Source organism: Apostichopus japonicus, chromosome 21, assembly GCF_037975245.1.
Source record: "Apostichopus japonicus isolate 1M-3 chromosome 21, ASM3797524v1, whole genome shotgun sequence".
Taxonomy (NCBI): Eukaryota; Metazoa; Echinodermata; class Holothuroidea; order Aspidochirotida; family Stichopodidae; genus Apostichopus; species Apostichopus japonicus.
The window spans coordinates 4,452,775-4,465,538 of NC_092581.1; the positions used below are offsets into that span (position 1 = coordinate 4,452,775).

The following is a 12,764-nucleotide window of genomic DNA, read 5'->3' on the forward strand; positions in this document are numbered from 1 at the left end:
AGCATATATTGCCCCAATAGTTTCCCCTTAGATTTGATTTTCTGACTTTGTCTATATTTAACCTCTATTTTATGTTCAAAAGGCTCAGCAGAAACAGAAAACACACCCGTCTACTTTGCATTGAAAACAACAACTTGTAGATTTTAATAATTAGGTCAACTTTTTTTCTCAGTTTTCAAAATCTATAATATATTGGTCACATCGTTACTTTTTAATTTTTATTTCATTTTACCTTTATTTTGAGAGGGTTACTCGGTTTAGCCGAGGCTGAGCTTCTTGAGCCACTTGAAAATAAATTCAATAATAAATTTAAATCACGGTAAGAACCAACACGTAAAAAGATTTTAAAAGAATTAAGTAGATCGCCTTAAAAGTAAACGAATACTGAATGGCAAACGAATACAAAGAGCTCGATATAAAACTATAAATTATCGTTTTGGAGGACATAAATCATTTAGAGTCATTTCAGAGATAACGCAGCGATCATATGTGTAGGGATTATCTCTATGTTTGACAGGGTATCATTGACCAGGGTAATATTGTGATGCGCCTCATGAGCACCGTTATCGGTGGATATGTTTGCGCTTTATAAATCCGCAATATTATTATTATTATTATTATCCATGAAAGGCACAAAGAAAACGTTGACCCCACTGAGAAGACAGTTTTACTTGAAATTACCGGACGATATCTTTTTGTCAAAATAGCTCCCGATTTTCAAATATTGTTGACGGCGTCTCCTTGCCATTTTCTATCAATCATGTGATCAAAACATGTATTCCCGAATGCACTTAACGACTTTAATAATTACGTCGCCTTCTCATCTAAAAAATAATAGCATCTTAAGGGTAGTAAAAAGTTCTTTCACCTCGGACTTCAAAGGAAGCTGATGTATTAGCACGATTGCTGAAAATGTAGTTCTACATTTTTAACTTTAGGCCTTGAATACTATAAATTCTTAAAGCATTTTGCAATGCAAATATTGGTTATCTGTTGTAAATGCATCTCCGGGCAGCAGCAGAATGAATGATGTCACCAAGGCAATTTTTTTTTTAACTTAAAATAAGTTGAATCATCTATATTCAGAAGCCAAAATCTATTTCATTTTTATGTTCCTTTAAAATATTTTAATCTAACCTTTTTTTCAGAGGGGAAAAAAATCTGCACAACAAATTCATTTGATGACATTTCTAACTACGGAGAACATTAAACAACCGAGCAAACATTCCAAATAAAACAGGTTTTGGGTAAAAAAAAAATGGTATTAATATAGCTTATATAAGTAAAGCTTCTCAAGAAGTTCTACCGAGATGACGTCACAGACCACATGACTGTAATGTCAACTGTATCTTGGAGTAAGAGAATGTTTAAAGGGTGTGAAGACTCGCGCACAAAGAAACGTCTCATGCCGGTAATCTGACCTCGTTTCGAATGAGATGTACCAGAAGTGTTAGACACCACCATCGATCCCAGAAAATACACACACAGCTTGCTACCGTCGGTAATTAGACACTAGTGTACACTCAATACATACAGCTACGGTCAATACCCACAATACAGTGTACATAGCAGCGATGGACATCTCAGGTCTAGATAAATGATAACAAGGTATCACGTTTCATTACTGTCTGCATTTTGTAGCGACAAGAAGAAAACTTCACCTGCAAGCAACGGAAAGTTAACTTTTTTCAGAGGGCGGCACGCGGTTTGGGCGGATCGTCATTGCCTTCAAGTTAAATGCACTCAACTTTATATATCATGTTAGAAATGGGATAATTAGACAAGCTTTGGCTTACCGTGTTGATTACAGTGTACAAGCCCCCCCCCCCCCACCAACCCCTTCCCATTGGCTACGGGCTTGCCAAAAACGGTAATGAAGTAAAACAACGTTGATAACTGAAAATGATTGTTCAGTTCTAGGTATAATGCCCGAAAATCTGAATAATCATTGTGATAGACACAGTTCTTGAAACACTAAAAATCTGAAAACGTTAAAAATTGCCGTTATGCCTTCAATAAGATAAGTTCGATGTTATTGCATGGGGGGGGGGGGGGGGCGGTGAAATCTTCATGCAATGTCTCCTATGTGCTTCCGTATATATGTCGAGGTACGGCTGTACTTTAAGATCACGCAATCAATCACAGGCATGATGATCAGCTGATAAGGTTACAGCAAGCACTCAATTTTAATTGCTGTTATATTATTAACCCTAATATTTACTGGCGCTAAGCTAATACTTCCAAGACTGGCTTTTCTGTTCTCAATTAGGCTAAATAGCTAACATGGCAGAATCTGGAAGCAAAGGCAAGATCGGAATTGTAGGGAGGTGAGCTGAATTACTCTATGCCGTTAGGCTTTACTACTACTAGCCTACTTGCCAGTAATGGGCTATATGATGACTATAGTTCTAAATGACGCCTACGTACCACGACTACAATAAAACAGAAGCCTAAGTTAAGCCTAGTTACTTATTTTAAGCTTACACAGCCCTAGACCCTTAGACTAAGGACATCAGTTGGAATGATACGACGTCTAACGTTAAGCCTAACTTGAACATCAGTAGACACACACACACAAAAACCTTTAGGGTTAGGTCTATAAAGTACCATATCACAAAAATGTGTATGTGTGTGTGGGGGGGGGGGGGCAGAGGTTGAATTAAGTCCTGTCTGCCACATTTTAATGTTTAACAGTGCCATTGTGCAGTAGGCTTAGGGCTAGGATATCATTTGTTGCTGGTTTAAAGGCATTGAAGACTCGCCCCAAACCGCGTGCGGCCATCTGAAAAAGTTAACTTCCTGTTGCTTGCAATTGACGTTTTGTTTAGATCGCTTATCCTAAAATAGGATCCACCTCCACATAGGTTTGTGTTTTGTTTTAGTCAACCATGGTAGACTTTGTATAGTATCATCGGAGAATAATAAGTCTGTCTCTAGTGCCTCTTAGCAGCACAGTGGAATAAGATGCAATAAGTACAGTATGAGATACGTTGTTATGATATCTTAAGAATGTACACCCTCTGGCCACTTGTCTGAGTGAATAAATGGATGCCATGTTTTATCTCCAATCTAAAGCTATTCTCCATTGTTATGATTATTAGACTATTCAACTTACACGTTCGAGATATGACAAATTCCATGGTTTTTTGTCGGATTAAATAGGTCAACTGCAATGTTTCAATACTGTGTTTATTTTTGATCACTTCTGTCTTATTCGTAGTGGACTCATTGGCAAGAGCTGGGCGATGATTTTCGCCAGCGCTGGATATAATGTTGTCATTTATGATATCCTACCATCACAGGTAATTCCTACAATTATTGCTGAATATAATGTATGCAATTAAATAGCTACAGACTCCTGTTTCCTGCTGTTCTTGATTTTCGATAAAAATCTTCTTACAATTTATGGAATTGAATGTGTAAATATATTCCTTTGTACACAAAGTAAATATTGGTAAACAATTACTGTCAACATATCTGTTAGCTCTCTAAACTAGAAGTGCATCATTATGTATGTATGCATGTATTTTAGATCATCCTTCAAGCAGGAACTTGCGAAGAAGCAAGCTGACCGACGTCAGTCTCTTACATCATATTTAACGTCCATGATTATGAATTGTCAATTGTCAATAACTCTGTAACTAGACGACATACATTAATCTTGGAGTGACTCGAACTGGGGACCTTATGACTGGAAGGCACCGGCGTTAGCCACTGAGCTAACACTCCACTGTTAAATTCTCCACTGTATGAATTCTCTACTTAGGTATTGTACTAAAAACAATTGTACTAAGAAGGCATTGTACTAAGAACCCTTTATTAATTTATCTCTTTTGTTGTTTATGTTACAGTAGCTCATTACTGTGAAATGTATGATACAAAAAGATTGAATTTCAAGAAAAAGAGAAAGTTAGTATGCCTACTCAGAGCCAGGGAATAAAGTAGTGTTTCAAATTTTGTGTACGTTACCGTTTTGAAGGCCCTAAACTTTTGAAGATTCAAAAAATGGTACTCATCTGTTCACATGTATAGCCGTTTGCCCATTTTGAATAACACTTTGTGATGCAATACCAAATAAAATTATTGCCTTTTCTTTAAATTTTGTAGGTCAAAGATGCTCTGGCATCAGTCAAGACCCAGTTAAAGGACTTGAACAAGTCTGGCATGTTGAGAGGTTCATTATCAGCAGATGAACAAGTTTCTCTTATCTCTGGATGCAGTAATCTACACGATACAGTGAAAGATGCAATATACGTTCAGGTTTGTGTAAACACAATGTTTCAGAGATGCTAACCAGTACGATTTAATCATATTTGTTACTATGAAAGAAGTGAAATACGATAATACGATATTGCCTCTTGAAAATACAATTTTTCATCTTTCAAAAAAAAAAAAAAAAAAAAAAAAAAATTTTTTTTTTTTAAAGGAATCGGAATCGCATAGAAACATGTACAAGTAACCCCGCCAAACCACGACGAACACATTGAACAATGAGCCTACATGGGTGGGAAATACGCGGAATTGGCAGCTTTACAATTTTCTCATTAAATGTTAATGAAAAAGCAAACATTTTACTTGCCCATTCTTACCAGTAAAACATTTTTCTGACAATTTACTGGCCCGGGGCCAACGGGCCAGTGGTAGTGTCAAGTTTTCGTGAAAATCTGATTTTTCTCTCCAAATCTGATTTTTTAGGATATTCAGTCTGTTTTTTTGTGTCAAAAGGTTGGCATCTCCGCTGTATGACAAAGCAATCCTAACAGCCTGAATCTATCAATGGATACATGTTAGTTGGTCGTATTTAGCAAGCATCAAAATAAGTAGATAATACCTTTATTAAAGGATTGGTTCAGTTGTCATACATGTTTATGTTATATGAAAGAGGACAATAAAAGAAACACAATGGTGAAAAAACTTTTCAAATATCTTTTTCGGTTAAAGAGATATTCAAGTGTAAAGTTTTATCAGATTGTGTAGAAACTGCTGAAATCTGACTAGCTGTGATGTCACATCCTCACATTCCTGAAAAGTCTTTGTTTTTATCTCTAAATATTTTGTGAGATTTCATGACTTTCAACCAAAAGATATGTCAGGAGATCTCGTATTTGTCAAAGGAAGTATTTGAGATTAAACATCTGAAGAATTTTTGATTATATTATTTTCAAATGTGTTAAAAAATGTAAATAATTAAAAAAAAATACATGTCACATCCTCTCCTTCCTGAAAAGTCTTTGTTTTTATCTCTAAATATTTTGTGAGATTTCATGACTTTCAACCAAAAGATATGTCAGGAGATCTCGTATTTGTCAAAGGAAGTATTTGAGATTAAACATCTGAAGAAGTTTTGATTATATTATTTTCAAATGTGTTAAAAAATGTAAATAATTAAAAAAAAAATATTTTCACAAATGTTAAGGAAGTGAGGATGTGACATCACACCATCACAGTAAGTCTTTCTACACCAGTCATTTTCAAAGAAATTTTGATATCTTCAAAGTGTCATATCTGCTTAACAGACCATGCTATCATGGTAGTTTCTTCACTGTTCTTTTTGTCTTTTTGTGCTCTTTCATACAAAATAGACATGTCAAACACCTGAACCAATCCTTTAATTTTATCAGTTAATCAGTATATTTGAAATTGTTCGTTAATAATTATCATTATTGACAGTTTGTGAGGTACAGTAGTTAAACGGTCATGTGATATACCACAATAGGTCAACATTTGTGAAAATGACTTTGAGACCTCAAATATTTTGGCGACACCTGGCTGGGGATTGGAAAGGGGGGGGGGAGTTTTCCCATGTTGTCTGCCATGTGTATTAGTTGTTTATTGTTATATATGCCTTTGTAGTATTGTTAGGCCTCCTTTATTGTCCATTTTGTCACTGGTAATGAACTATTGATATTGAAAAAAGGGTCATTTGCAAATACTCCAGGTCAAATAATTATTCAAGAAAATGATAATAAAACAAAGGCAACCTTAAATAAACTGGTCAAAGATTCCAACTGCATGGTCATGTTACAACTCTTTTGTGGGTCTTGGAAGTTTTCCTAGAAATCAGACAAATTTATCTCCAGTTTCGGAGCTTGTCGTCAAAGTTCCATCCGGTTATTTTGTTCTTAAGATGGAGTTCATACAACAATACATTTGTTATGCTTTCTGAGCATGGATTCTTTGGGGGGGGGGGGGAGGGGAGCTGGGATGGATCTGATGGGTCCTGATTCAGTACCTCATGGAAGATCCTGAGTTGTGGGCCTGAAAGTTTTTTTAATCTGCTGGACTTTTTTTCTTTTCTTCTTCAAGGAATGCGTGCCAGAGAATCTGGAACTTAAGGAACAAGTCTTCAAGGATATGGAAGCGTTTGTTGACGACGATACCATTTTAGCCAGCTCTACGTCTTGTATAGCGCCCTCTAAATTTACCAAAGACCTTCAAAGGAGATCCCAGTGCCTTGTGGCTCATCCAGTTGAGTGTCTTTTCCGTACCTACTTTCGTTGACTTTTTTCATTATCAGGGTAACATCTGTGTCACTTTTCCCATAGAGGTAATCATTGGACCATAGGCTACCATCTCTATCAAAGAAATGATACTGTACCTCTTGTATCAAGGAAGTTCCAACCACTAGTGGATGTCCGTGATGTCCTCTTAAAGGCATTGAAGACTCGCCCCAAACCGGGTGCCTCCCTCTGAGAAAGTTAACTTTCCGTTGCTTGCAAGTGAAGTTTTTTTCTTGTCGCTACAAAATGCACACAATAATGAAACGTGATACCTTGATATCTTTTTTTATCTAGACCTGAGATGTCCATCACTGCTATGTACACTGTGTTGTTGGTATTGACCGTAGCTGCATATATTGACTACACTAGTGTCTAATTACCGACGGTAGCAAGCTGTGTGTGTATTTTCTGGGATCGATGGTGGTGTCTAACACTTCTGTTACACCTCATTTGAAACTAGGTCAGATTACTGGCGTCAGACGTTTCTTTGTGTGCGAGTCTTCACTCCCTTTAAGACCTTATTAAAGTCTACGTACTGTCTGTAAACACAAAGCAACATCAAATCAAAACCCTTATATATTTCCTTCCAAACTAAGACAAATTTATAATTTAATCATCTAGTTTTAAGGGCAGTGGCAGCCATTTTTAGGTCCTATATGACATAAGTTTTATGATAACAATTGTGCTTATCTTTTCCCTCTAATCTTACAAAAGTGTTTTTATCGTTTTCATAAGACCAATCCACCGTACCACGCTCCATTGGTGGAGGTCGTCCCTTCTGAATGGACCAATCCTGCCTTTATGGATAACGCCAAGAAGATCCTGGAAGAAGTCGGACAAGTTCCCGTCTGTATCAAACAAGACTCGCCTGGATTTGTCTCCAATCGTGTGCAGTATGCCATCATAAACGAGTGTTGGAGATTAGTCACGGTAAGCACCTGGTTGGTCACATAGGCGTACCAGGCGGGGGGAGCAGGGGGGGCAGACTGCCCCCCAAATTTCCAGAGGACAAGAAATTCGGGCAAATGTCCTGAAAAATTCAGGCAGGAGAAAAAACAATATATATATAAATATGCAGTAGCTTGCCCGAATCTTTTTCAAATTTTTGCCCGACGATTCCGTGGAGAGCGTTTTGTGTTATTTGTTTTGTGACATTAATATTAATATAGGCCTAATGACTTTCTTTATTTAGCATCAGCATGCCCTAATATTTCCGTGTAACACTGCTGTAAGTGCAGCTCATCTGGGCTACCACGCTTTTTGCACTATCGCCTAAATTTCTAAAACGGGTGAGATTATAAAATCAAGAATGTTTAGATGCAACTTGCAAGGCCTCAGAAGTGCCATTTCCGGCAATCTGAGAGGCATTTTTTTGCAAAAAAATTTCTTGTACGCTACGCGCCAACGGATGGTGGCGCTCCCCTTAGATAGGCTCACGGGAACTTTCAGGCACAAAAGTTTCTGCCCCCCCAAAATGAAATGGTCCCATACGCCTATGGTTGGTCACCATCTCATCCATTACCTCTCACTGGTGGAACGAGTGAAAGGATGGTAACGAATAAATTACAAAAATAGTAAATCATTTCTTGATTCATTCTAAACTGTAAGATGAAATTGCATAGACTTTTTTACTTTCATTTTGTCTGCATTAGTATAATCGAGACGCAGGTGCAGTTTGTTAGAAGTCGAAACGACACCTTAGGCCAACAATGGCCGACTATTAACTTCCTTAGGTCAAAGGTTAACTTAATTGATAGGTCAGGTCAAGTTGAAGATTGACCGTAAATCACTCAGCCACTGGCTTACTGTTTGTTTCCTTATTGGCATTCTGTGTTCCCTTCATACTTAACAGAACCTGGCATCCAAGCAATCTTTTGAAACTTACCTGCCTCTCCCTTCCCTCCATGCCCCCTCCCATCTATCTCCTTTTCCTCCCTCTACCTTCCCTCCCCCTCCCTTACTCAATATACTTCACGACTAGTATTGACAGTTTCTTCAAAATATTTTAGGATATATTTCAGTACGTGCCTGTTTATTTCGAACGACCTGGTAATCGTAGATAAATAGTTTTCACTTGCAGGGACCTTGAATCACTTTTTCTGTGAACCTCAGGACTCGAAGAACTCTTGACTTTGTCTTAACCATACGTCTATGTTTTAAACTTTTGTTTTTCAAAAGTCCTTGAAAGACTACTTTTGAACCATAATTGGAGACAGACCAAAACAAAAATTTTCCAACAAAATCCTGTTAGCTCATGCACTTGTTATATATTTGCTTTATCTGTTTTGTATTTGATACAATTTTTCACTTTATCTTAGTAGTTTGTTTAAATTTTAAATTTTTTATTATTTTATTTTTGAATTTTATCTTAGTAGTTTGTTTAAATTTAAATTTTTTATTATTTTATTTTTGAATTTTATTTTGATTGACTATTTGTTTGTTTTTGTAGGAAGGAGTCATCTCAGCAGAGGACATTGACAAGGTTATGTGGGCGGGGCTTGGGATGAGGTATGCATTCATTGGTCCGTTGGAGGTGATGCATCTCAATGCAGAAGGTAAGGTCCACAAATAATTCTACAAATTTTGAGGTATTTGGAAAATATTTACTTTTGCTATGGAAAAAAAATGGATACCTACAAATTAAGCTCCGGCTTATTATGGCCAGTTATGAATTTTCTTTACAATATTCTTTTCTCTTGAATTTGTTTGCATTTTGTCCTACCAATCATTCTTTTAATAGAGAATGTAAGATATTATTTAATGGGATGTAGTATTTGGTTATTTTTCATTTCATTTCATTTATTTTTGTTCTATCACAACATAAGTATGACATATAACATAGAAGGAGATAAGGAACACAACTTGTGAAAGGAATTGTAAAAAAAAAAACCTGTAGGGCTTTTGTCGGGCAGTGACACTCCCTGAAAAAATACAGCACTTTACAAATAGAAAAAAAACCCAGAACCACCCCTTCCTTTCCCTTCCCTCACCTACGGTAAATACAGTAGCATATGACCAGTCAAATGGCAATAAGGCTCCCCAAAATACTAATGGTCTATGAACCCCCCCCCCCCATAGTATTAATCCAGGTTTGGATGTTATTTCCAACCCACGGTCGTACCCTTCTCCCCAACCAGCAAACACCTGCGCTCAATCTATGGCCAGTATGCATGGAATAATTTAGTGTTCACATTTTGCCTGGCAGTATTGATACTACGGTTACAGTGTACAAAACCTGCTACATGCAATTTGTCCAGTTTACAAGACAATTTGCGACGAGGTACACGATAAATTATTCCCAGGGATGTCATTGTATTGTTTAATGGTAATTCAGAACTGATTTTAATCCTGACATTGTTGCACAAGTAGGTATTTTAAAGTGGTTTTGGAACTTAAAATTATAGATGATGAAAACTGCATTTTCAAACACTCTTAAATTTTCCCCCACAGGAATGGAAAATTATATCGAAAGGTACGGCCCTACCATCGAGAGTGTCTCATCCACGTTTGGGCCGACTCCAAACTACTCTGGACCGGGCTTGGCCGAGATGGTCAGACAGATGAAGGAGTTGATTCCTCTCGACAAATTAGCAGAGCAGAGGAAGAGGCGGGACGACAGACTCGCAGCTTTAGCAAAATTGAAGCAGGATTTCGATAAACAAGATAAATCAAGTTGAGCAAAGTTAATTATTTTTCTTGCTGGAAGTCAAAAAAAATAATTTCCAAGTAATTTCCAAATAATTTTCCACAATCCACAGTTTTCTCCTGTTTATCTACATCAAAGATTTTAGTTTTATTTTGAAAAGTTGGTGACAGAGGGTTATGAACCAGTCTAGAAAACATTTAATTTGCTGCAAATTTTGTGAATTAATTTTCTCTAATGGCTTTCATTTTTGGTACTTTATGTATCATGTATAGTTTGGTTATTAATTAATGCACCATACAGCAGTACTCGATACATAATTTGGTTTCATAAATTTGATAATGGTAAATCTGATTGCTAATAATGTTACTGTATTGCTATTCAGGTTTACAAGATATTTCACCGTTTAAAATATGTGAAATCTCTGGACTGCTCCTTTAAGTCTCAATTGCCGATGTGCCTCCTCAGTGCCAGGGCTTTCAATCAGGGGTGGGGAGGGGGTGGGGCACATGTCCAACTTTTTGAAGGGTGGGGGACACAATATCAAATGTCCCCCCCCCCCTCACAGGTTTAGTGACTGACTCATGTAGGTGCTGGAACAATCAGGCTCGTAATGACTAGTGTATCTCATAAAGAGAGAGCTCAAACATTGTGCTATGAGATAAGTAGTTATTAACATTTTATTGTCATATGCTCAACACCCCGATGAAAAATAGAACTTTTCAACTAGGTTGAAATAAGAATTACAGGTTTTATTTATACTTTTTGTCAATATAGCTCCCAATTTCAAATATTGTTGGCGGCGTCTCCTTGCCATTTTGTATCAATCATGTGATCAAAACATGTAATCCCGCATGCACAAAGCGACTTTTATAATTACGTCGCCTTCTCATTTGAAAAAAAAATAACCAAGTAGTACCAAGTTCTTTCACCTCGGACTTCAAATGAAGCTGATATATTAGCACAATTGTTGAAAATGTAGTTCTACATCTTTAACTTTAGGTCAATATCATTATAGCATTTTGCAATGCAAAACTAGGGATTTGTGTCTAAATGTACGCGTCATTTGTTGTAAATGCATCTCTGGGCGGCAGCAGAATGAGTGATGTCACCAAGGCAATTTTAGCTTCTTCTGTTTTTGGTTAATTAAAACTATTTGAATCATGTATATTCAGAGGCAAAATTCTATTTTTTTTAAAGGTTCCTCAGTTAAAATATTTGAATCATCTATTTTCAGAGGCCAAATTCTATTATATTGAGATATTTGGTTCCTCAGTTAAAATATTTTAATCATCTATTTAGTCAGAGGGAATACATCTGCATAAGAAATTCATTTGATGACATTTCTAACTACGGAGAACATTAAACAACCGAGCAAACATTCCAAATAAATCAGGTTTTAGGTTTAAAAAAATGGTATTAATATATAGCTTATATAAGTAAAGCTTCTCAAGAAGATCTACCGAGATGACGTCACAGACCACATTACTGTCATGAATCATGACACCAACAACGAAGGCCCCAGTATACTTAGAGTTGACGATAAGAACATTACTGGTAATGCTGATATAGAAGAAATGTTTAATTTGTACTTCACTTCAGTAGCAAGAAGCTACACTGACACAACTCATTCAAACTTTGATAGTTCGTCTATTGAAAGACATATCTGTCCTAAAATTCCTCCAGATGAAACATTCGAAATTCCATGTATATCTGAAATTTTTTTATTTAAATATTTAACTACTCTTGATGCCTCCAAAGCAACAGGAGTTGACGAACTGAGTGCTAAAGTTTTAAAAATGAGCGCCCCCCCCATATATATGCAAGTATTACTCGTATTATAAACACAAGTATTAGGACAAATACATTTCCATCTAGATGGAAAGTCGCAAAGGTAATACCCATTTTCAAGAGTAATTCACGACAAGATTTATCAAATTATCGACCAATTTCTATTCTCCCTGTTTTGTCCAAAATTTTGGAAAAACATGTTCACATTGCTCTTACTAGTTTCTTAGAGCAATTTGATTAGTTAGAAAATGCTCAGTCTGGCTTCAGACCCAAGCAGTCATGCGAAACTGCTCTATTACATGTCATGGATTTATGGATCAAGCAATTGATAAAGGAGAACTGACTGTGGCTGTTCTATTGGATCTCAGGAAAGCGTTTGATTAAGTAAATCATGATATTCTGATAAAAAAGTTGAAATGACACCAGTTTTCAAGTGCTACTATGGAATGGTTTAAGTCGTACTTAACGAATAGAAGTCAGTATGTCGTCATGAAAGGGACTGCGTCCTCATGTATGAATATTAGGAACGGCGTTCCACAAGGGTCAATCTTAGGACCACTCTTATTTTTAATCTACATTAATGATTTTAGCCTATGTTTAACTCACTGCAAAGCCGACATGTATGCAGATGATACTACTTTCCACATTTCAAGCTCCAATGTTGAATTTCTTCAAAGCAAAGTTGAATATTGATGCTAAAAATGTTTCCAATTGGTGCAACAATAATATAATGGCAATCAATACTAATAAAACCAAATCAATGTTAATATGTTCCAGACAACGCTATGATAATCTACGAGGACAAACAAACATTTCTGTCAAGTTGTATG

The 12,764-nt window shown here is 36.5% G+C and overlaps 1 protein-coding gene across 1 annotated transcript; it reads left to right on the plus strand.

Moving 5' to 3' along the window:
- The first annotated feature begins 2,126 nt into the window (after nucleotides 1–2,126).
- On the plus strand, nucleotides 2,127–11,909 carry LOC139962693 (lambda-crystallin-like). Its single transcript, XM_071962885.1, has 7 exons — nucleotides 2,127–2,327; nucleotides 3,221–3,302; nucleotides 4,108–4,260; nucleotides 6,307–6,468; nucleotides 7,236–7,430; nucleotides 8,950–9,055; nucleotides 9,951–11,909. Exons 1-7 carry the CDS (start codon nucleotides 2,284–2,286, stop codon nucleotides 10,175–10,177), a joined length of 969 nt encoding a protein of 322 aa, XP_071818986.1. The 5' UTR covers nucleotides 2,127–2,283; the 3' UTR covers nucleotides 10,178–11,909.
- Nucleotides 11,910–12,764: the final 855 nt, after the last annotated feature.